We start from the raw sequence: 26,408 nt of genomic DNA on the forward strand, positions 1-26,408 counted from the left end.
TACATATATAAAAGTGTAAGTATGTATGTATGTATGTATATGTATTCATTGTTAAAATTTAGGTCCTTACGTTTAAAGCTTAGGAAGCCGATTGCAATAAGTAAAATGTTTTACAAATAAGATTAAATCTCTGAAAATATTTGCCGGATCAACTTCAAAATTTCAGAGAATATTTTCAAATATATAAACACTTAATACATATATTGGGTAGTCGAAAAAGTATTTTCGTATTTTGTCAATAGATGTCGTTGAAGTCGTATATCTCCAGATATCTCCAGTGCTAACATTCACATTGTGTCGTGCCATATAGTGTTGGAAAGGTGAGATTTTAAGCTTCATTTAAACATTTAAAAAAATTGTATTCGGGAAAGTTGAAAAAAAGTTACAGCTATTCTGAAATGAGTGAAAATATGAAGAAATTCGCTATATTTTGAAATTTTTGTACAAAAAAGGGAAGAATGTCACGCAAGCCACCAATAAAATTTGAGGAGTTTACGGAGACGATGCTGTATCAGTTCGTGTAGCACAACAATGGTTCGCTCGCTTGCGTTCTGGAAATTTCGATGTGAAAGAGGTGCATCTGTGCTCTACCTATCGTTGAAAAAGTCGATGAATCGTTAAGGAATTTAACAACAAGCTCAACAAATGGTAGCAAAGCCAAGATTGACGCCTCGAAAGGTTATGAAGGTTATGCTGAGTGTTTGGTGGGATTGGAAAGGAATCATCCCCTATGAGCTGCTCCCATATGGCCAGACGTTTAAATCTACCATCTACTGCGATCAACTGGACCGCTTGAAGCAGGCGATTGACCAGAAGCGTCCAGAATTGGCCAAGAGGAGAGGTGTAGTGTTCCACCAGGACAACGCCAGACCACACACTTCGTTGATGACTCGTCAGAAGCTACAGGAGCTCGAATGGGAGGTTTTATCGCATCCGCCTTATAGCCCGGACATAGCGCCAAGTGATTACCACCTGTTTCTGTGCATGGCGAACGCCCTTGTTGATGTAAAGTTGAACTCAAAAGAGGCTTGTGAAAAGTAGCTGTCTGAGTTCTTCGTAAATAAGGAGGACGGCATCTACGAGGGGGGTATTATGAAGTTGCCGTCTAGTTGGAAACAGATCGAAGGGAACGGCGCATATTTGAACTAAATCCGATCACTGTAACACTTTTTATAAAGCATTGAATAAAGAGCAAAAAAAAAAACGGAAGGGAAATATTTGACAACCTTATATTTGGGGGCGATTAGAGGAGGCAAAGTCCGAAATAACTTCATCGGAAAACGACTAAATTATAATAAATAGCGTTCACTCACTAGTGATTGAATGGGATTTATAAACATGAGCCCCTTTAATGATAAAATATTACCTTGAAGAGTAGTTTACATTTCCCTATAGAACATAATCGGTCAACGTAAATTTTGGAGGAGTAAATTTCTTCTGAGTAATGAGAAAATCATTCGTATATAATAAGTTCAATTATTACCGAACAAGACGGTGATATAATATTTTCCTGATTTTTCCAAAAATGCAAAATTCTAAAATCTATCATTATTTAAGAATGAGATGGCAATATTAAATAAGAAAATGTGCACAAGTTCTGATACAACAACAACTAATCGCATTATTATTTCTGTGATTGTGCAATGACCATCGTCACTGGTTCAATGTCACTGTCAAAGTTCAAGGCGATTGTGCAAAAGACAACACAACAACAACACTCAGTTAACAGCGCTAATTACACTCTCCCGCCTTCTACAGAGTGCAAGCAGTTTGATGAACCTACTGCTTGGCATTGCGCACTGCCGCAATCGGCTGCATTCTGTTGAAAAAGTTAAACTGTTTATTTAGAGTAAAGTTTTTTCATTAAAGTAGATCCGAAAGTAATTGTTGCACAAACTTGAACGGATTGAATGAGTTGAACGCAATGCAAGATTGTGCTAATTGCGATTTTATACAATTCACTGTTAATTAATAAAGTGGTTGAATAGGGCAAAGCTCGAGGGGAACTTCGGTTTTACTTAGCTAATTGAGTTGGGTTATTTAATACTCGCATAACCGCATTTACTAGACAATTTTCGCAATGAAAAAATGTGATTAATTAATTACTTGTAGGGGGATTTTTTTTAAGCTGTGCTTTTGTTGTTCGCTGTGTGTTTGCGATGTGAATGTTTTATATCTAAAATCGAACTCCCAACTTTTAAATTTAAAATTTTTCAATATTGGGTTCAGCTGTTTCTGATTATTGCGACACAATTATCTCTCGGACACATGACCACGCATGTGCCAAAATGACGGTAAAATAAATCCTAACATTTATTTCTCTCTTAAAAAATATGCTATAATTGTGTATCTAATACTGCTCACTTTTTTCTAATTTTGTTTGCTGTCAAATAAAGTAGACGTTCCGGATAAAGATCCGCGCGAGTCCGCTGAATGATTTTGGTGAATGTTTTGGGTATGAAACGGAACTATTTTGGAATCCGTTTTCAAATGTTCAAAATTTTTTAATTTCGCTTTTTCAATATCTAAGATCCATGATGGTAACGATATATGATCTTTTCATTATATGTGACCTGGTCTACGGAAAGGGGGCTTAGGTGTCAATAAAAAGGAGAACAGTTAATGAGATAACGAGAAACTGACGATTATTTTTAATAGCTTTTCCCAGAAAACTAGTTTTCACACCTTAGCTCCCTTTTCGTAGACCAGGTCACATATAACTATTTACTATAACCTGTCGTGAATCCCGAAGGAAACAGCGGAGACCCAATTAAATATATATATACTTGTAGTATAAATGATCAGCATAATGACCTGTTTCGATTTAGACATATTCACCTGTCTGTCTGCTTGTATATACGCGAACTAATCCCTCAGTTTTTGAGATATCGATATGAAATTTTGCAAACTTCCTTTTCATCTTAAGAAGCTGCTTATTTGTAGGAACCGCCGATATCGGATGACTATGATATATAGCTGCCATGCAAAGTGAACTATCAAATACAGACCCTTGTATGGAAAACTTTTTTATTTGACGAACTATCAACATGAAATTTAGTATTAATTATTATCCAATACAGCGCTACAATCTCCAAAGAACTTGCTCAGAACGGAATACTATAGCATATAGCTGTCATTCAAACGGATCGATCTAAAACCATTTCTTGTATGAAAAGGTGTTTTGTATAACGAGATATCTTCATGAAATTTTGAATGGAGTGTTTTTCAAGGCAACGGTACAATCTGCGAAGAAATTTTTCAGATGATAATACTATAAGCTATAAGATCTTTCTATATCCTTTCTGTACGGTGCAGCCGAAGTCAACTTTTTTATTGTTTTTTTGGTAAATTTTAGTCATAAAATCGTTAAGAAGGCGTCATAAAGGCTTTCTATGCGCCTGTGAGAGTGAAAATGACCACAAAAAAATTTTTAATGAAAAGGCAAAAACGTATTTCCAAAAAAAAAAAAATAATAATTGCAGCTATGTTAGTCAGAGTATAAATAAATTCTTTTTTGAAAATTTAAGCAAATTAACTAATATCCATGCATTAATATTACCGTTGCATGCATATTTATACATCACATGACACTTACTACTCAACCAACCAATACTTTTCCTCTACTAGCCTCTCGTCTACCTGCTAAATTTGGCAAAATTAATTACTGTGCTGTCTGTCTTCCGCTTGTATACTGCGCATGTAGTACATAAGTTTTGTCACAATTCATCTTTGGACATTACTGCGAAATGGTCAAACGTTTGCTCATATTATCCTGCCGGGGGTAAGATAATAACGAAAGGACACGGCTAATTAAGACAAAGTTGAGTCATTGTACGTGTGTGACGGCGGCATTATGAGCATCAGCAAAGCAGGCAGGTAAAATACAAGCAGTTACAAGTGCTGACCGGCTAAGATAAGCACACACACATGCATATATGCCTGTGTATATAAAAGTATATATATGTAGGTACAGATTATTTCTCTAACAAATGGCTGGCTTTTCTATCCACCTTTCTATCTCAACAAAAGCTCATGAACGACAAAATTTCACTCTTTTGTGGAATTATGTGTTGCTTTGATATGTTATGCGAATACTCGTATACGAATATATAGTAGTTTTTGCTTGCCTATTTATAAAGCATATTAATCTAGATATATGTACGTACGTACATCTACAAAAGTTCTTATAGGACACACACATATTTATGAAAGTAGGCTTGTATTCACAAACTCATAAATCTTGCGTAACATATGTTTATGTGTATATTTGTAGCACGTAAGCATTGTTAAATAATACTCATATTCCTGTGCTCATATCCGCACACATTTCCATATCCTCTGCGCATACAAATGCTGTAATTAAAAGTGTGCTGCTTATCTGGCAGACCTTTGCCACACACACACACACATATCCATATGAAAATAATATTAACACAATATTAATACCTAAAAGAGGCTTATTCATAGAAGCTCCTGTTGCACTAGTGTCACGAACTTATTCACCTGAGCGCTTGCGTACATTGACATGCACACATACTTACAAACATACATACAGTGTAATTGCAAGTGTGTAAAGCGAGCTCTCGTGTGAAGTATTAAGAACTGCTGCCACTTGTAGTAATCTTCAAACTTATTGGATTATTTATTGCGCAACGTGTGTTTACAATAATAAATTCGTTGATAATTCGTTTTGCATTTGACCCACTTGAGTAAAAAATGATAGTCTGTGGAGTCGAATAGATTTATAAAAGAAACAAAACTTGGTCTAGATGGCGAATTCTTGTAGACGATTGACTTACAAAATCATAACTTAAAACAGATTTCTATTGTGGTTGCTATGGTGAACGAATTATTTATTCTTTAAAGATCTTCAAGTGAGATCCACTAACTTAATGTAACATAACATAAGCCTACAAATACATATCTCTACGATTCCTCGTTTATAAAAATCACTAATGGAGTCTTAAACAAAATCACCACCTATCTGAGGTTTAAATTATGAGAATGATGTAGGAAGAAGAATGGTTTATTAGCATTTAGAAGTGCATTTGAACACTACTAACCGGACCTGATGTATGGAACTAGATCATAAGCATATTCGAACTGGAGTCGAATAAAATCTAAACTCGAGAATATTTCTGCCACGAAAAAATTTACTCTTAAGATGTCTTAGCCATTAAGAGATGCCTGTAAATTTGTAAGAACTTTAATTTGGTTGAGCGAAGCAAATAACTAAATATTTAGCAATTCCCAGAACTTTCATAGAAATTATTCCTACAGTCACCTGCTTGAGGCGAAAGTGCCTCCTAAGAGCATCAAAAAATCTATGTTGACGACATTGAACAAGAGAGCGACAAGACTTCGGACGCAACAAACTTTAGACATGCACTGACCGCCATTCACAGTGGAGCTATTATCACCGACTCCCTCTCAGTGAATGGCGTACTTGGAGTCCAACCATCACCAATTGAAGTCGTTAAGCTCGAGTTGCCGCCAGTAACTAGAGTGACCCTTTTCGCAGTTTTATTCTGGATACTGTAGCAGGTTAAACTCCTACTTATCCAGAAGACAAGTAGACCCTGACATATCAAACATACTTCCAGCGTGCAATGAGTCTTTGATACTAGTAACCTCTTTGCATGCCCTGCTAACCCTACATATCTGACACCCTTCTCCCTTTTGTCCGATCCCGCACGTTTCCTGCGCCTGCCATTGGATGACATCGATGACAACTTATCTACTCCTTACTATCCAAAATATCTCATTGTAACTGACTTTTGTTCAAACACAAAACGATAGTCATTGCTTAGCCACGAAATTTGTCCTATTTGGCTCACTGTGACTATTTTTTTGGCGAAAGTGCAAAGTCCGCCGTTTATATGGACCTGTCCGGGCCAACTGGAATACAGAAGAAACCAAATAACCGTGCAATCTTTGGACTTATTTCTTATAATTTAAACTTAAACTTCTTATAACTTAAAAATAGAACATATTTCAGCTCTTCAGCGGCCCGAAGCTCGGTGCTGTTCGGCGCAAAATCGGTCAACTTTGTGTCAGATCCTAGATATATAACTAAGAAGTAATCTTTTAGCAATACATATAGCTTGGTATTTGATTTTGAGCTCTGCGGTCGTGACTAAAAATTTGTATTTACGGCTATCGAGAAGCCGTAATATTCGCAAAAAATATCGAGTCTCTACGTACAAAGAACCAAACACACAAAGGGTGTGATTAAAATGTAAGAAACTTGGTAGAAAACAATTTTTTTTTGGAACAAGTCACTTATGCAACTCCGAGGGTTAAGAAGCCATATAAGAACCAGTCATTTTTAGTGGAAATTGAGGGTATTCTACCAAGTATCTTTAAGAATATTTCCCACAGTGTTTCTTTACATATTCATATAATTTCTTTACTCTTTACCCGATGTTTATTTCTGTTATTTCCACAAAAATTCGCTTAAATTTTGGCACAGTTTCAGTACATTTTCGCTAGACAGATCAAATAAAGGCACACATACTTACGTAAAAATAATCCAGGGAAGCCAACATAAAATTGACGTCGAAATGCAAAAGGAGTATAAAACCTTCGCCTTACAGATTTTGTCAAAACTTCAACAGACATACATACATAAGCAGTGTTTGGCTGCAGGACTTTTTATGACTCGTTATTTCGGAGCGATTTGATATCGAATAACGGCGTAAAATGAGTGTGCAATAAAAAGGCAGGAGAGTAAAATATAAAACATTGTTTGCACAACAACAATAAACCACTGCATTAACAGCGCAGCGGATGGAAGCCCTTAAAAATTAAACAAAATTTGCAAATCAGCGTCTATTAGGGTCCGCAAACGATAAGCGGGGAGAAGTTAGGGAGATGTTGGAAATAACTGAAGCGTAATAGGAGTAGCTGGTAACAAGAGTAACTGATTTGACAAAACAAATAAAAAACACATAGTGAGTGTGAACAACTCGTTTTTTTTGTTGTGTGAGGAGACAAAAGGAGTGCCTAAAAGTGTTGTATATCTAGGTACAAGTATGCGTGTGTGTGTGTATTTGCATACGAACTTCTGAAGTGCTTTTTATTAGTACAGGAATTTGAAGTAGCTGCAAGGGTGTGTGAAAAAATTTTAATGGAGTTTTTGTAAAAAGGAGCCTAAAATATATGTATGTAGCTTACGTGTGAAAATTTCAATGGAGTCATTAAAAAGAATGAAATGTTCAAGAAAACTTCCTTAATTCAATTGAATTTGCATTAATGTGTAAGTAGATATTTAATTTTAATCATTGATTTTGCCCACATTTGCTTTGCAAGTTTGCTCGATGCAACCCTGTTCAAATAAATTAAGAATTTAATTGACTGTGGGAGTAATCCTATTTTTATCAAAAACACAAATTTACGAGTGGTACAAAGCCTTCAAAGTCAGTCAAGAGGTCGTTGAAGACATGCCTAGTTCCGGACGACCTTCGACTTCATCAACTGATGCGAATATTTAAAAAGTCAAGGATTTAGTGCTTTAAAATCAACAGGCAAGTGTTAGAGAAATGGCAAGAGAGCTCGACATCTCTTGCGAGTCCGTTCGAATGGTTTTGGTGGATAATTTTTGTATGAAACGCATTCTTGGTCGACTCGTTCCGATAAAGCTGAATTTTTTTCCAAAATGAATACCGTCTACGGGTCTGTTTAGACATGCTTGATCGTGCGAATTTCAATCCCATATTCATGGAAAGCATTAAAACTGTCGATGAGGCGAGGGTTTTTGGGTTTGACATGCAAACAAGTCAACAATCAGCGGAATAGAGGGGAAAAAACAAACCGAAACCAAAATCCCACGCAAAGCCGCTCAATTCTTTCGATATTCGTAGTTTGGTTAATCATGAATTTGTTACGAAGGAACATACGGTCAATAAGGAGTTCTATTTAGCTGTATGGAGGTATTTGTATGGGATAATCCGTCGAAAACGGACGGACTCATGGAAGAACAGTGCATGCATTTACACGATCAGTGGCGTAGCTAGGGGGGGTGGGCGAAGGGGGCAGTCGCCTCGGGCGCAACGTCTTGGGGGCGGCAAAACGATCTTCGCTGTTTTTTAATATTCAGAAATATACGTCAACAAATTTTTTACAAAATTTATTATAAATTAACGTGTCACTCTCACAGTTACCCTTTGCTTTGAATGTAACAAATACTTTTATTTCTCCAAATTTTTAAAAATGGTATTTAAAAACTCCAATTCGGGCGAAAATTCCTGCAAATTGTGTCAAAAGTGTACAAGATATAGAGCGAAAATGGGTTTTTTCTATGGCTTTTAATAAGATGTCTTGTAATTTTAATATCAATTTCCTCAAAAACCGTATTGTGAGAATTTTGGAACTTCAGAATTTGCGTGGGTTCTAGTTCCTAAATTTCATATACTTAATATCGAATGTATTTTGTAAAAATTCACTTTTGTTCGAACCATCTTATGAAACTTGTAGGTAGGTAGATAAAGGGGGGCGGCAGAACATCCTTGGCCCCGGGCGCCCGAAGTTGTAGCTACGCCACTGTACACGATGATAATGCACCATCGCATCGAGTCACGATTGTGACCGAATTTAAGGCCGAAAACACAATAAATACCACCGTAAAACTATTTTCAGTCAATCGAACAGATAAAGCAAAATTCGTTGAAGGAAAGTGTTTCGAGGCCAGCAAAAATCGTTGTAATGACAGCATCATCGGCCCTTATTTCTTTCGAAATTGGATAAGAAATGCCGTTACCATCAATAGGGAGAGTTACATATAACATCAAGTTTTTTCTTGCGGACTTTGATAAAATCGAAGCGGACGACCTCTATTTCCACCAAGATGGTAGGCCGCCCCGTGCAAACTTTGGCGTTTTGTTAATTCCGAGAAATAGCCGCCAAGATCATGCGACTTAACGCCGTGAGACTATGTTCTCTGAGCGTGTTAAATCAAAGGTTTACGTCAATTACTTAATCAGCAACGCTCGAGGAGTTTGAAGACAACACCAGATCAACGAAAAGAGCCGTAGACGGATGAGGATATACAAAAACGAAGATGTCAGCGGGACATTTTATAACCAAATTACCAGACAAGAAGTCAGAAAATCTCAGAACTACCGCACCGGATGAACTTTGAGCATATTTTTACAGCTCAACTGAGGTGAGTACTTTTGGCAACATTGTTTAACATTCCCCCAAAAATATGGATTTATATGTATGAAATTTTGAAATCTTCTGTTCATAGTAATATATACTTATAAATAATTTTATCCAATCGGCGAAATTATGCTCGTATGTACATTAGTATAATATAATTACACATAAGTATTTATAACTCACCAGCGCATTGGCTTTGCCGGTGCGATCGTCGACCCACAGCAACACCAAATCAGCATTGGCCATGCGGGGATTCTTCCGCGCAAAACCGAGTCCAATGAAACCGCGTGTATTGACAGTGGCACGAAAGTGTATCTCCTTCGTGGTGGTGCCTTTCAGCCACCACTCCAGCCAGTACAGGCCATTGGCATCCATCATTTCGATGCGACGCCAATTGGTGTGATGCATGCCCAACGACGACACATTGGTGGCAGCGGTATCGGTGGTGATGCTGCTGCTGCTGCTCGTGCTGCTGCCCGCGGCTGTGGAATTTGTGGCGACATTGCCATGCTGCTGATGACGGCGATGCCGCTGATGCCAGTGTGTATACTCTGGCAATGCGGTGGCCACTTGCAGTGCTGCTAGATACATTATCAATGTGCTGATAATTATGTAAAGGCTGCAGTTCATGCCGACAACGAAGGCAGTTGGCTTGCGCAACTGTTGTCCTTGTAGACTGTGGGCCATTTGGGACTTTTGTTGCGAAAAAAATGTAATGGAGTAAAGTGTTGTTGTTTGTTGGAATGTTAGGAATTCTTTTTTATTTATAACGGTATCTTTGCACTCAATTTCACTTTTGTAGTGATTTTGGTTATACTTTTAGTGAACTTTAGGGTAGTTGCTGCTGTTTTTGAGAATATTTTTGACACTAGGGGGGGGTTTAGACATTTATATGTATATTTGAGGAATAATATATATACTTATGCGCTTTTTAAAGGCATCTATTACATCACATGCACTTCTATGCACCAATTTAAACAATTTTTTTTCACAGAATTTCACCAGTGCACCGCAATTTGATATACAAAAAGCGGCTTTCAATTTATTATGAGCAAAATTTGAAATAAATAAACGCTTCTATTTTCTCACTACACATATTATTTTTATTTTCATCGGCTTCAAATAGCCAAGATCGTATTCCTGTTATAGCGTAGGTTATTTTTAGCAGCAAATCCAATTTCATTTCAAGCAGCTGCCGTGCCAACACATGTATGTACAGACGTAAGCATGTAAATATTTTCGTTGATATGCACTTTTGCACACATACACATATATGAAATAAAATTTTTTTGAAGTAACCGAAAAAATAGCAGCTGCCGCTATTATCACTACTCCCCTCCAGCAGGAAAGAGCCCCCTAATTTTCTTATTGCAATACCTTTACTTGCGTTTGTATTGTTGAGCTATATACATATGTATATATATATGTAAAAATATGTATTTGTATGTATTTGAGTATATTTTTTTTTGTTGGAAGGTAGTTTAGTTGCTCGTTGGGTTTGCACTCGCGCATGCGCTATACACTCACTTGCGTGCGCGATTGCCTTAACACGACGCGGTTAATACACAGCTAAACATACATATGTATGTGTGACCTTTTAAAGCGAATTTAACAGCTGCGGCGAAGGGCTAAATGAGCGCACGAGTTCACTATGCTTATTTGTTGTTGTTGTTGCACTAACTGCTACACACGTTTGTCGCTTCAATTAAGGATGTGGCGGAAGGTACACCAATTTTGCTTATATGTGTGTGTAAAATATATTTTTTTGCACTGCTTACAATAATACTAGTTGCTAAATTATTCAATTATTATTTTTGCATATTTTTTACATTCTTTAACGCATTTCTAATAGCGCACTCGCTATCACTCATTACTCTCTATAACACAGCAATCAATAAATTCATTTAGCACTTCAAACACAAAATTGCTCTCCTTCTCCTTCTGATTATGTATATATTTAGCTACGTTAAATTGCATTCATCCGTGCCACATTACGCGTAGTACTTTACGGCGCGCGTATCCCTTTAGAACTGCGGCTGCGCGCCTTTGCCAGAACGTGTTCAACTTGTGCGCGCCAGCTAAGCCAGCCATGCATAGCAAATGCTTGTGGCTTCCTTCGTTCCCTTCGGCCTATAGCACCGGCGAATACAGGCGCACAGCCGGCAGCAATAATAACTACAGGCTGGTGTATATACATATATACATACATGAGCATCTGCTTGGCAGCAAGCCAGTCTAAGCACTCAGCACCATGCGACGTATGAGCCGTTGAGTGAGTTAGTGAGTCAGCGCGCCGTTTAGTCATTCATGCAGGCAATTCACGCTCAGCATAAGCCATCGATACATGGCAGTTGTGTTAAAAGTATTGCTTTGTTTTGTTTTTGTTGCCTTTGTTTTTATATTTATGTCGTAGCCTAGTTGGCTTATTGAGCAATGTTTGAAGAAATAATTGCAATTAATTACTATTTGCTTGAGAAACATTTGTTGTGCGAGAAAATCAAGAATTATTGTTGGAAATTTGGAAAAAAACTTATATTATTAAAAAAAATTTAAAAAAAAATTTAAATAAAAATATTTTTTTTTATCAGGAAATCGATCAACTTCAATAATGTCTATTTTATTCATTCATATATGTAGAATATGAGAGAATCACAGAAGCCAGCTTCATCTATGATATTTTCACCACCGTACAATTTTTATTTTATGGCAACACTTTGAAGACAAAAAATGCAATTTTTTGCAAAAAAGTATTCAAAACCCCAATTCCACCCCTTAAAATATTGAATTCCAGATTCACGACTTGGTTCAAAGAAGATATATTTGCGTATAGAAGTGGGTTCCTTAGTTTCTTTCGCAAAAATTCGCATTTTCTCCTTCAAAGTATTCCCAAAAAGTGCACCAAATTTAATTACGAAAAACCCTTCAGGGCGACCTAGGCAAAGCGAGTATCTAGCAATATATTTACGATTTTTTTGAATTCGGAAACCGAGTTAAAAAGCACCGCAATCAATTTTTTTCCAAGACACTCTAGAATTGCCGTATTTTTTATATTTTCCAATGAAAACTAAGCAGATTTTTTCTCAAATGTCATATAGTAATCAACCGTTGGTTTTTAAAAATAGGTTTTAACTGTTTAATCGCAAAAAAAAAAACAATAAAGGGGTATTGTTTGACACGAATTAACCCTAATCCACCTTAATACAATCTGAAATTGTGAATTATACAAAAAGCTAGAAGAAAGGTTTCTTCTTTATCAGACACAGAGATTCTCTGAGTACCTTTACAGGCTTATTTATTTTCAGAGCACTCTCTTATCTCGCCCTCTCTTTCTCTTTCTCTTTCTCTTTCCTTTACTCTCTTTCGCTCGATATACAGAAAAGACCTCAAAAATCTATAGTATATAGTATCCACGCGACATCACTTCGTTCCATGGGCTCTTGAAAAGTTCCAAAAAGAAGCGATGTTTTCGAGTCACATTTTGTTCAGCGTTTGACGAAGAGCAACCTGAAGAGATTCAAGAGCTGCCATTTTATCCAGAAAAATTAACGGTTTTGTGTTGTTTTTCGGCCGGTGGAATCATCGGAGAGATATAGTCTTCAAAAAATAAATACCGAAGAACGTTCTTTTCCAATGATAAGAAGCACTCCCCATCAAATAGAAAGACCATTCCTAGCTTTTTCTTTAAAAAAGTAGGGAAGCTCGAAATGGATCACCCTTTTTTTACTATATTACTATATGGTACCGTAATTTTGCCTTCTAGTAGTACTTCTATTGCTGATATTCAGCTTTAAAATCATATTATGGTAGTTAAAGCTGTATTCGATTCGCCATTTTTCTCTGCGCGTTCTCTTTGTGTGCTGCACTCTTGTCAAAAAATTACATGTTAATGTAAGTTGTCGAGTTAAAATAGTATATGAGAGTATATGGATACCTCATGAAAGGGCTACCAATTTTTTTTCATATTTTAAGCCAGCCTTATGACAAAGTCATTACTGAAATTGATAAATTATTCTCAAAAAGCAAGAGAAAAATGATTTATTTCTTCGATTTTGAAAAACTTAAACTTGAAATCCATTAAACTATTTATAAAAAACAAATATACAGGATTTTTAGCAGATTTTCTCTACCAAAGAAGACATATTAGTGCAAGGTGCTGTCTATTGTTTCGTTTCATGCAAAATGTTAACTGGGTTTAAGGCCATAACATTGAAATTACTCGCACTCATTCGTTTGTGAGTTAGCTGCATGATGAGCGAATATCCAAGTGATTGAGTGAGTGAGGGAGCAAGTGAGTGTGACGCCGATTGTACAGGTATGCAGTGCAAATTTACATATTTGCAAATGTATGTGAGGGCCCTGTCCCTCTCTATTTGCTTACCTCAACGCAAACACACAAAGTTACACATACATACACATATACAATTATATTTGTGTGTAATTTGGCGGTGCCTGGTGCCTGAGCTGCATTTATTTATTTCTTTTTGAAATTCATTGCATGTTCGCATTACATTTTGCCTATACCACGAGTTTTGAATGTGTTGTTGTTGGCAAAATTTTTTTGCTGCTTCTTTATTGTTCTTATGCTGTTGTTGTTGTTTAGATTGCTGGTGCGCCTGCGCTTAGCGCATACAAAACGCGTTCTGCGAGATATTTTCACGTGTGCTAACGCCGCGGCGCGCTGTGTTGCTCAGTGAGCGGCACGTCAGCGCTGTTGTTGTTGCATTACTGTGTTTTGTGACTCTGGCTTAATTTAAGTAGCGAAATTGTTGATGTTGTTGTTGCCGTTGCGTATTTCGTGCAACGAATATGTATTTAGTGTGTGGCTCGATTTATATTAACTTCTTCTACCTAAAGATCGCACGAAGGTACATTGTGTGTTGTTGTTTTGTACTGCATTTTCCCCTTGGTCTCTACAATTTTGTAGTTTTGCTGAAGAGGTTCCGAGTTTTTTTGTATATTTTCTTTTTCCCTTTTCTTGTTTAGTACCCGCTGTTGTTTTATGCATCTGCCTTTGTTGTTTGTGCTCAGCTCATTGTGGCTCACAATGATCCTGTTATACGGTGTACTTCGTTTTATGCTCTTTATATCCTTTTCTGTCGTTTTGTCGTGTTGTTTTGCTTGTAGTTTTGCAGTTTTAGGAGCAGAGTATTCACAAGTGCTACAAAGGATTCTCCGTCATTCTTATTGGTGTACATTCCATTTCTACATACTCGTATGTACATACATACATATATATTATTTGTGTATGTATTCAAATACATCGTCCTACCGTCATATCCTTGTATTGTGTCAGTTTCCGAATTGAATGTAGAAATTTCGGCTTGAAACATTTCATAACAGTTGTACACTTAGCAATTGGCAAAACCTCTGTGATGGGAGACTATCAATTGTCTTCGATTCGCCACTTTTCTGCTCACTATATTTAAGATATGTTTGAGTTTCACTCAATTGCCAAAACGGAATTTGTATGTCAGGTAAGATGGGTTGAAAATGAAGTATAAGGTAATGCTAAGCGGATCTTGTGGTCAATAAAGTTTGCTCAGGCGGTCAATTTCTATTCCCACCAAAGGAAATCTGAATATGTGAGCTCCCAAGTGATTAAGCCTTGATCTCGCGAACGCGGGACAAACAGCACCTGGTGTTTGGTAAGTTTCTCGACCTTAAAGCAAGGGCGCCGATATAGCAATGGGCTATTAGAACCCCCATAACTAAGTAGAGGCTAACCTTACTGAGGGAAAAAACACATTAACGATCGATCTTGGGCCAAAAGGATCTTGCATCAGCGCATGAACCGATGGTAGCCTAGTGTAAACCAAGTTACCGCGAAGCCCAGCTATACAATAATAGAACAGACGAAAAGATAAGAACACTGACCTGTTCCAATTTCCATTGAAAGCGGAGCTAGAGTATTCTTGCCAGTTCAACAGCTTTACAGTTGCCTGCGATTCAGCTGTGTGCGGGCACCCTTACTAGTCATATCCCAAAGTGACTCGCTGTCATTTAAAGTGTGGTTAGGCATTCGTTAACCAGCCTTGAATGCACGGTTAGTGGGCTCAAGATTAGTATCGCTGACCTAATATCAGAGTGGATAGTCACTTCTCTGAGGGAAGCCTTCAACAACATCGGCTTGAAAAACTCTGTAATAATCAGATAGTTAGAAATTAAAGTTGATAGAGAGTTTACAACATAATATCCACCAAGCCTTGGCCAATCCGTAAAAAAGCTCACTGGTCCTCTCCTCCAACGGCTTCCACCCATCTCCCCATCTCCCTCGGAGGTATGTAACCAGAAACAGAAGCCGTCAGAGTTTATTTTGGCTACTCCATGGTTCAAAAGATTCGATGGAGCGTGAGAGAGTTTCCGAATGTTCCGGTATTTATGTGTTCATTTAGAAATATAGATTCTCTGAGTCTGATAGCAATTTATGCGGTCATACATACGCGGGCATTAAGTGCCATGGTTGGTGTGGACCTTAGTGCACCAGATATGCTGATGAGTGCAGTTTGTTGGACGAGCTTTCGAGCTTTCTTGTAAGTGTGGTCCTTTCTAGGGACCTAGACTCCACTACAAAAAGTCTCCATAGAACATAATAGGTTTGGCTACAGTGTCTTAGGGCTAGAAGACTACTTTCGGTGAGAGACCCCACCTTTTGACAATAGCTCCACCCCAGCATTACAAGAGAATCAATGCCTTTTGCGCTCTCTTCGATATTAGGCTTCCTTGAAAGCTTAATATCTAGAATGAGCACTATGTTAACTTTTCAGAAAAGCTTAAGCTTTGATGCGCGACACTCTTGACTAAATAGTTAGTTTTGTTATGTCTTGTTAATAACTTTCTCAAAACCACTATAGATGCCTCAACCTCAAACAAGTCTGTATGTTTGTATATACATATGTACGCCTACTTGCCCACGCTTACATAATCTGAGTGATTTATTCGGAATATATGCACCGAAAGCGCCAATGCATATTAAGTGCAAGCACAAACTCACTTCAAAGCAACATTGATGCACACATACATTGGTTTTATATATGTATATATATAACAGGACAGTGCTCTCTGTAGCCTACTAACTAAGAGAAAATCTATGACACACTTGATGGATTAGACAGTTGCCCGTAAATAAGATAATACCACATAAGCTACATAACGTTCATTTACACATACTTACATACAAATGTCTATACAGAGCTGGCAGTCACTCCAAACTAGCTGCAGCAACACTGCAATGTGCACACGAACTAAACTGCTCTTACGTATGTGCGCACGCAACAGCTGCAGCCAGGCTTATGCGCTTAGCTATCATAAATACTTGACTGCGCGCTTCAAAAGGGTCACCAGTCGCCAACGCATCCCCTACCAAGCCCTTGTGTTTACTCTCTGCTCGTTGCTTATTTACAAGTATGTATTTGCGATCGATTCAATCGATTCCCCTCTCGCGCTTAAACGTTTTCCTGCGCTGTGCTGCTGATTGGCGTGCCCAACAGGCAACATCTGCTCCACAGCCGTTGGGTTTCACGTGCGCCAAGCCGAAGTCATCACACACCGCACTGACCCAGCTGCCTGCTATTTGTAGTGTCATATATATGATGCACATTATTGTTGCTGTTGTTGCAATTAAGCCTGGCTCACGAGCATGCATGCAACGTCCGTTGTTGGATAGGCGTGTGTCGATAGAACAGCCATCGCCATAAATCGTTTTAACTTCGTAGTTTCAAAGTGAGCTGCGTGTGATCCAAGTGCGCCGTAAGAGGCTGTAGCAGCAGCAGTGGCCTGGAAATTATTGCTCCGAAAATAAACTGTTTTGCCAAGGCATTCTTCCAATCGACGACAAAAACTACTTACTCGACTTGTTGCAACGCTCGTGCATCAGTCGCTGCCATCCAGTTTAGTATCCACAACGGCTTGTCGTCTACTCGAGTTGGTTATCCTTTGTCAGGGCTTCTTTTATGCGCTTTCTAAGTGCTGTCTGCATTCCTGCATTGACCTTACAATCATTCCAATTGTTCGATGCTGGCTCAGCATCTTTTTGTTGTTGTTTCTGCTTCTAAACATCAATGACGGCATATGCCGCTAAGTGTATATAGCAACAAATATGTATCGAATGTGTGTGCGACTGATTACTCAGGTAGATATATTTTATCCCAACTTGTTTTGTTTCGCCGCATTGTTGTTGCAAGTTTGCTTCCATTTAATTTTGCGCGATAACAATTCTGTTGCAATTTTATGTTCCCATTGCATGTTCCTTCATTTCACTTTTCTCGTTGTTACAGTATTTAGCGGCGTGCAGCATGTGTTGCCGTCGCCTTCCGTTTGTACCTTGCGTTTTAGCACTTTGCCTTGCATACTGCTCATCGAATATAACCGCAAATAATTGACAATGAATAAGGAAAAAATTAAAGATTGGCATACGGTTTATATGTTTTTGTTGTTTTTGATTGTTGACCCTGTCGGAAATTTTATACCCTGAACAGTAGGAAAGTAGAAAAACTCAAAGACCTTATAACGTAAATATATTGGGTAGTCGAAAAAGTTTTTTCGTATACCATATATTGTTGAAAAGGTGAGATTTTAAGCTTCATTTAACCCCAAAACTTAAAAATTTTTTTTTTTAATTTTTGTATAAAAAAGGGAAGAATGCCATGCCAGCCAACAATGAGATTTGTGGAGTTTTCGAAGACGATGCTGTATGAGTTCGTGTAGAACAACAATGGTTCGCTCGCTTGCGTTCTGGAAATTTCGATGTGGAAAATGCATCTCGCTCTGGCCGAACTATCGTTGAAAAAGTCGATGAAATTATGGAAAAGATTGACCAGGACCCTCACATAAGCAGCCAAGACATAGCTAAGGAACTCAACATTCATCATCAAACAGTTATGAGCCATTTAAAAAAGGCTGGCTACAAAAGAAACTCGATGTTTGGATCCCTCATGAATTGTCTGTAAGCTGAATTATCAGCTGCGATTCTTTGCTGAAACGATATGAAATCGAACCATATCTGAAGCGAATGGTAACAGAAGACGAAAAGTTGTTAAAATAAAAATGATGAAGCTCAACAAATGGTCGCATGGCCGGGGTTGACGTCTCGAAAGGTTATGCTGAGTGTTTGGTGAGATTAGAAAGGAATCATCCACTATGAGCTGCTCCAGCCTGGTCGAACGATTGATTCTACATTTTAGTGTCAACATCTGATGAGATTGAAGCAAGCAGTCGAAAGAAAAAACGGCCAAAACTGATCAACAGAAAGGCCTTCGTCTTCCAACAGGACAATGCTAGACCACATACATCTTTGATGACTCGGCATAAACTGGGAAAGCTTGGCTGGAAAGTTTTGATGCAAGCACAATATAGCCCTGACCTTACATCATAGGACTATCATTTGTTTCGGTCAATGCAGAACTCCATTAATGGAGTAAAGTTGGCTTTAAGGGAACCTTGGAAAATTATTTGTCGCAGTTTTTTGCCAAGAAACCAGAAAAGTTTTTCACTGATGGAATAATGTCTCTCTAGCAAAATGGCAAAAAGTGGTCGACCAAAATGGTACATTATAAATATGTATAGAACAAAATAACTTGAAGTTTGATTAGAAATACGAAAATAGCCAAAAGCTAAAAATCCATGACGAAAACAATCGTTTTGCCGTTATTTGCTGAGCTAATTGGCTTTCAAAGGGGGGAATTAGAAGTCACTTTATAAAATCTTCAGCAGATTAGTGCTTATATAATATTGTATTAGATGAATCATTGAACTCGTTAACGAGCCGAATTTCCAAGGCTATGACAAATATTTACAATTATATATGATATTCTAGTATTCCAGATACTTTTAGATATTAAGAATAGAAGAGAAATTTATAAAAATGAACATTTGGTATTTCTATATGTTCCAGACGATTTCTACGAATTGCAAATAATCACTTTGATAGTAAAAGAACCTCAAACCTGGACTTCTATTTTTGGAATGTATCGAAAACCTTCATTTTGTACAGAACATACGCAAGAGGATTTCTCATGAAAAGTAAGAAAATACGTTTATGGATGAAACTACAAAAAATTTCTTACAAGAACTTGATTTTTGAAAGCTCAGTTTGTATGACAGCCCTGTATATGCTATAGTGATTTGATCTGAACCATATTTTCCATGATTACAGCATTGTCTTAGAGAATAACCCATACCAAATTTCGTCCAAAAAAGCTTTCTGATTCTGATAGATCTGAACAATATCTTCGGATGACGAATTTCCAGAAGTTATCTCGTCAAATAAAAAGCATACTAGCATTTCATTACGTTTCTATGACAGCTATATGCTATAGCGATCTGATATCGCCAGTTCCAACAAATGAGCAACTTTCTAGGGACAAAAGGACATGTACGAAATTTCAGAGTTATCTTTCCAAAACCAAGGGAGTAACTCGCATATATGTATATGAGTACAGTCAAACATGACTAAAACGACTCAGCTCACCATGCACAAACAAAGATTTTTATTGTTATTTCCAACAAATTTATATTTCGGCGACATTGTTGTACGCTAAACAAATCTCATTTTGCAAGTATGTACATAAAAGCTCATCATTGTGGCGCCAAAATGTATGCTATTAATTACACATACGCTTGACAATATAAGCGAAAATGTAGCTGCATGTGTACATGTGAGCACATAGACATACGCGTGTGTTTATTTATAAGAAAATTAGTCCGCTGGCAGCAGCCGCATTATTACACTCATTATTTTGCTGGCTACAATTAGATAAGAACTTCTGTTGAATTACCACTAATTAATTGGCGGGAAACTCGAGCAATTGCACACGAGCATGGCATGAAGCCAGACAAAATATGCGCGCAGTGCAGTGTGTCACATGTCAACGCCACGAAAGATGTATTTTGATTGGAATAGCTGCATCCATGTAAGGGTTTCACGGACAGAAGTTGAGTCAAAAGAGTTGGAATAAATGTCCGCATTTTATGGAGAATTTTAAGATGTAATGTATGTAATATATTGTATTTCAATATTTGTGTCTTCAAGGGACTGGAACTTTGCGGAGAATCCTTTTTCAATACCTTAATATAAAGAAACACTCAGACAGGAAGCCATCGGATTTTGTTGGAAGTTTATGGAGGTTGAAGAACGGCCCAACAAATTTGAAGATGAGAAACTGGAAACATTACTTCATGAAATTTATTACCCCAAGCAGCGATTTCGGATTGTTTAAAAGCACGCGGATACATTTAAAAGCAAGAAATTGAAAGCAAGAGACGTCGAAAAACTATTTTACATGCCATAAAATATTGCTTGAACGCTTCAAAAATAAGTTGCTTTTGCATCGAATTGTAACTGGTGATGGAAAATGGATCCATTACATCCGCACTAAACGCAAATTCATATTTATCTGAAACCTCGCTATCCAGACAAATCAATAGCAAAACGCCAATCGATGACCATGGACCAGACGTTCCATTGTCCGACAATCAAGAATTTCGAATAATAATTACCAGCCCGAAGAACAATAGAGCGGCGGGGGCCGATGGATTGCCGGCCGAGCTATTCAAACACGGCGGTTAAGAACTGATAAGGCGCATGCAGCAATGGTCGGACGAAAGGATGCCTGACGATTGAAATTTAAGTATGCCCTGCCCAATCCACAAAAACAGAGACTCCACAATCTGCGGCATCTACCGTGGGATAAGTCCCTTAAACATTGCATAGAATGTCGTATCTCATATAAAGTCGTATCGAGCGTATTGTGTTAAAGATTAAAGCCCACCGTCAACAAACTGATTGGACCTTATCAGTGTGGCTTTAGGTCTGGAAAATCAGCAACCGACCAGGTATTCACCATACGCCAAATCTTGGAAAAGACCCGTGAAATGAGAATCGACAGTCACCACCACTTCGTCGATTTCAAAGCTGTTTTTGACAGCGCGAAAAGGAACTGCCTCTATGCCACGATGTCTGAATTTGGTATCCCCACAAAACTAATACGGCTGTGTAAGCTGACGTTAAGCAATACCAAAAGCTTTCTCAGGATCGGGAAGGACCTCTCCGAGCTGTTCAATACCTATCGTGCGACTTCTTTAATCTGCTGCGGGAGAAAATAACTCGAGCTGCACCGAGGGCAAGACGAAGAGTCTCCTGTCATCAAACAAACAGTCTCCCATGTCACTGTTGAAAGTCATAACTTCGAAATCGTAGATAATTTCGTCTATCTTGGAATCAAGATTAACAGCATTAACGAGCCTCCAGCTCTGAAAGTATTTGACCCTCTTCCTCCGCCAGGGGAGGCAGTGGAAGAGGAAGATCTCCATGTTGGAAATACTAGGTGGAGAAGGACTTGGCATCGTTTGTAAACTCTAATTGGCCCTACGTTGCGAACAGAGGAAACGACTGGGGCGCTGTTGTTAACTCGGCTATAATTGCGTAAGCGGTGTCTACGTCAGTAAAGACGAAGATACAACTTGTGCGCTGTATAGAGAGCGGAGCTCGTGATTAGCTTAATACTACTAAATACAACCTAGGATATGCCTGTCGACTATTTTAACATCGTCTAGAGCGAACTTGACCCACTAGTATCATTAGTTACCACCAAAATAGTGCAAATAATGCTCATCTCACTGAGAACAAAATATCTCCCAGCAAAGTATAATTTACGCTTTTAATCTTTTACTCACTACATTTTCTTTTTAATCTAATCACATTCTCAAATTGCCAGTTAATGCTTTTTTTCCCACCAAAATCTGTGCTAAGGCACCAATCTCAAAAACAACTATCATTTGCGCTTCCAACTTAAATTTATTTTTATTTTATTTTTTTCTTGTAGGCAGAAAAGCTAAGTCGAATCATGTTCCAAATACTTATATACATATGTATGCAATAACAGAGTAGGAAGAAATCCCACACCAAAGGACAAAAAATGTTTACAATGAAGCTCACCGCGTATCGAGTTACCGGAAAAATGTCCAATAAAAACCTGCCACCTTTTCAGCCAGCCAGCATTAGCGTGAACGGCAATCAGCGGTAAATATTCGTCGGCAATTCAGTTGAAAACCGTAAAATTCACAGTTTTATAAACACATTCCACGCCCAACACGTTTCAATGACGGGGATCAAAAGCCGCCTAAAAGTCAACAGTGAAGAAGCGAAGCGCAAGCGTTGCGCTGTTGGCCTTTATAGCTGTTGAACAAATGTCAGATGGCATAAAAATGTCAACAAAGCATAGGATTTGCGCCATCCCATTTTATTGTCGTGACTATTCGTAGTTTGTAGTTGGCAGTTTGTTAGCTGTAAGCAAAATAGTATACAGAAGACGAAAGCTGAACACATGTACTTATGTAGATACAGATGTATCGATTACAATTTTACTTTAAAACCCATTTCAGCGCTAAAGCGCCTAAAAGCATGCAAGGCGCTAGTGTTCTTGTGCTGTTGCTGGCTTTCAATTTGTTGTTGTAGACTTGTTTTCTTTTCTTTTTTTTTGGCGAATCAGTTTAATTCCTTCAAGCACGAAATATTTGCTTTTTATTGTGATTGCAGAGTTGTCATTTAGTGTTAAATTTTGACATTTTACCGTAATTTCCAATTTAAATGTTAATTGAAAAGTGGATTTAATGTTATTGGAGGATTAATTGTATAGTTAAAGCCGTTAAATGTATGAAAAAAAATTTTAAATTTATGAAAAAAATTTTTAAATTTATGAAAAAAAAAATTTATGAAAAAATTGTTTAAATTTATGAAAAAAAAATTTAAATTTATGAAAAAAAATTCCGAGAATAAGTTTGTAATGGAATATTTGACGTTGCCTACTTTTAGGCATTCGAGGATTACAAAAGTAGAAAAAAACTGTAAATTATATACTTACGTTATAATAACCTTCACAGCTACATTTTTTTACTATATAAAAAGATATAATAACATCTTTATTTTAATTTTAATCGATCAGTTTATACGGCAGCTATATGCTGGAGTGGTCCGATCTGAGCAATATTTTCGGATATTGCGGTCTTCTTTTAGATAATAATCTCTGCTAAATTTCGAGAAAATATCTGGTCGAATAAAATAGTTTTTCTTCCAAGAACTGTGTTTCGATTGGCCAGTTTTGTTTGGCAGCTATCTGTTATAGTGGTCAGATATCGGTGTTTCCGATAAATGAGGAACTTATTATGATTTCAGATCGATATTTCAAAAACTGAGGGTCTACTTCGCGTATGTATGGACGGAGATGACTAAATTGTCTCAGCATTTATATATTCTTTATGGGGTCTTCGACGTTTCCTTCTGGGTATTACAAACGTCATGACAAACCTAATATAGCCTTTTAGGTTATAAGAGTGCATATTTATAGGGAATCTAACATATATGTACATTAGGGTGGATCACAAAAAATTTTTTTTTTTTCGTTTGGTACTCTGAAAAATAGGTTCCTAGACACCTCTAAGAAAGCCTCTCCAAAAATCTATTCATAATAATTTTTTTTCATTGAGTTATAAAATTCATAAGAAATAAAAAGTTTTTCCAAAAAGAGTCAAATTTCAACCGTTAATATCTTTTAAACGGTTGGGTTTACGAAAAAATCATAAGAGACCATATTTTAGAGCATTCAATTTCCTACAAAACCTAATTAACAAGATATTTTTTCAAGTAGTTGGAAGCGAGATATAAATTTTTCTATCTGATAATAAGAAAAAATAGAAAACCGTTAGGCGGAGGACCTTCCCGTTACAATTAAAAACTCATATTTGGAGAGGCTTTCTTAGAGGTGTCTAGGAACCTATTTTTGCGAGTACCAATTTGAAAAAAAAATTTTTTTTTGAATCACCCAAATGTACATGCTATAAATAAGTAGCTCTTGATTTTTTAATAGAATGAAAGAGTTTTAATAATACCGGCTATAGATCCTAGAAAATGTCCTGCTTCATTATAATATTGTGATTTTTTTATCTTTCTGGTATCAGTATCTTATCATATAAAATGATTATCAAATAATATTGCCTACATTTAGGATGATAAAGAATTAAGTATATAAATGATTCAATAAATTTTTGTAAGGTTATATAGAAATATTTTTGTTTTCATGACGAGCAATTATTAGTATAAGATCGTAAAATACTTGCTGATATGCAAAATAACCTTTTATTTAGAAATTTATTTAATCTTAAACAAAATTTACTAGTTTTTTGTTTCTTTTATTTTTATAAAAAATTAAAATCATTTTTTTTATTAAAATGAAAATTTGTTTGTTATAAAAATATTATAAAAAGTGTTTGTGCGCAAATAAATATTTTCATGAAGAATGAAGACTATTATATTAAAGATACTAAGCTATATACAGTTTAATATCATGGTGGAAAAATGTGTTCCAAGTTTTGAGAATCCCTCGACAACTTCTTCTGCAGTGACCGATCAATCTATCGTGAAGCATGTTCGTCCTCAGCAACGTTTTTACGCGGCGAAGTGCCGAAAATAAGCGTTCAGAGCTCGCATTCGTCGCAGGAAGTGTGCAGAATATGCGAAGTAAACTATGAATTATGGGGTATATGTCCACATCGCAGTTCTTCAATGCTTCGAATGCAGTAGTCGGTAACTTGTTGTCTTTTGACTTTTGCCTTTGCCCCCATTGGCACTGCCAGTGATCAAGTTCACATATGAGCTTCAATCGTCACATGATGTTGTCATTATTCAAAAGGCCTTTGGATCGATCTATCAAGTAGTCAATGTAGTTTTCCATTTATTTGATTTTCAAAGCAGATACACTTTCTGGAAGCAGCAAACTCAGTTGAAATCCATCCATTAATTCTCTATAAAAGCGCGTCTTCAAATATTTGCCGTTTGTATCCAACAGAGGAATGTACACTGTCGCAAGTTCTCATGCAAAAATTTTCGCGTTTTGTTTGTCGGCCGCAGATCCTTGGTTTTTCTTCGTTAACTTTCAGTTTAGTTCAGTTCAGAAATTTCCCCCATTACCCCTTTCTGAATCTGCTACTGTATATGCATATATATTCAGAATCATATTCGTTATGGGGAATAAGCACATATCAAGGCTCCAATTTTAAATACATAGTCCATATGAATCCATAAATGTTATTCATCAAGAATTCTTTTGTCAAATTAAAAGTAAAAAAGTGGATTTTTCTAACTGAAGAGGTTCCAACCCTCTTGTTTCCATTCATCAGCTGCGCCATTGTGGCTCAAGTAATTTTGAGTTTATCTAGACTAATATATAATACCATAAAAAAGCAATTCTAAAGCGAATATTTTGCTAATTTACATATCTTAAAATGCATGCGAAGAGGAGTTCTCTGTACGACTGCCTCGTAAAAACTTATATTGCCTCAAATCTACATATTTTAGTTTAGATTTACGTTGATGAATAACTTAATTTTGGCTAAGCTTAAATTGCTTGAAAAAGGAAATAAAATGCTAGACAAAAAACGATTTTGTTAGTTATATATATATTATATAATATATTTTTTTTTTAACTAAAACACTAACTGAATGTGAAGAAATTATTTCAAATAAAACTAGATTCTAATGGTGAAAAATATCATATAAAATTTATTATGTAAATATTTTTCAAATAGCAAATTTTATAACTAATAAAAGTAAAAAAAATTATAATTTAAATTTTATACTTACAAGTCATAGCTGCCACACGTTTACGAATTAAAATGCGAGAAGTCATATTAAATATTTTTTATTTCAATTTCAACTGTTTGTTTATATTTTACACATTTAATTTACACATATATATGTATGTAAATGTTTTAACAATAGTGCCAGCACAGTGATAATAAAGTAGTTGCTCTTACCTACTAACACAGTGAAACTGCGATAAAACTGAAATATTTTTTTTTTGTTTTTCTTAATATTTAGCAATATTTCCTTGCTACTACACGCTTTTACTGAATAATAATATAATTAAAGATTTTTTTTTGCATATTTTCTATTAAATACTTTATCATGATAAAATTAAGAAATGTATTTTTTTCGAAAAATTCGAAGCTTTTAGCTCCTGTTGTCAAATTTGAAATATTAAATACTAATCAAGTTGACAGATATAAAATAGAACGAAATATAATAAAATATAATAAAATAAAATAAAATAAAATAAAATAAAATAAAATAAAATAAAATAAAATAAAAAAATAAAATAAAATAAAAAAATAAAATAAAATAAAAAAAATAAAATAAAATAAAATAAAATAAAATAAAATAAAATAAAATAAAATAAAATAAAATAAAATAAAATAAAATA

General features: G+C 36.4%; 1 protein-coding gene across 1 annotated transcript in view; it reads right to left on the reverse strand.

Moving 5' to 3' along the window:
• LOC120772820 (MOXD1 homolog 1) overlaps window positions 1–9,846 on the reverse strand; it is a 36,280-nt gene extending 26,434 nt beyond the window's left edge. Inside the window, exon 1 of the mRNA XM_040101616.1 lies at window positions 9,343–9,846. Within this exon, the coding sequence (XP_039957550.1) occupies window positions 9,343–9,846 (504 nt within the window). The remainder of the gene's footprint in view (window positions 1–9,342) is intronic.
• Window positions 9,847–26,408: the final 16,562 nt, after the last annotated feature.

This window comes from Bactrocera tryoni, chromosome 3 (genome assembly GCF_016617805.1).
Source record: "Bactrocera tryoni isolate S06 chromosome 3, CSIRO_BtryS06_freeze2, whole genome shotgun sequence".
NCBI lineage: Eukaryota > Metazoa > Arthropoda > Insecta > Diptera > Tephritidae > Bactrocera > Bactrocera tryoni.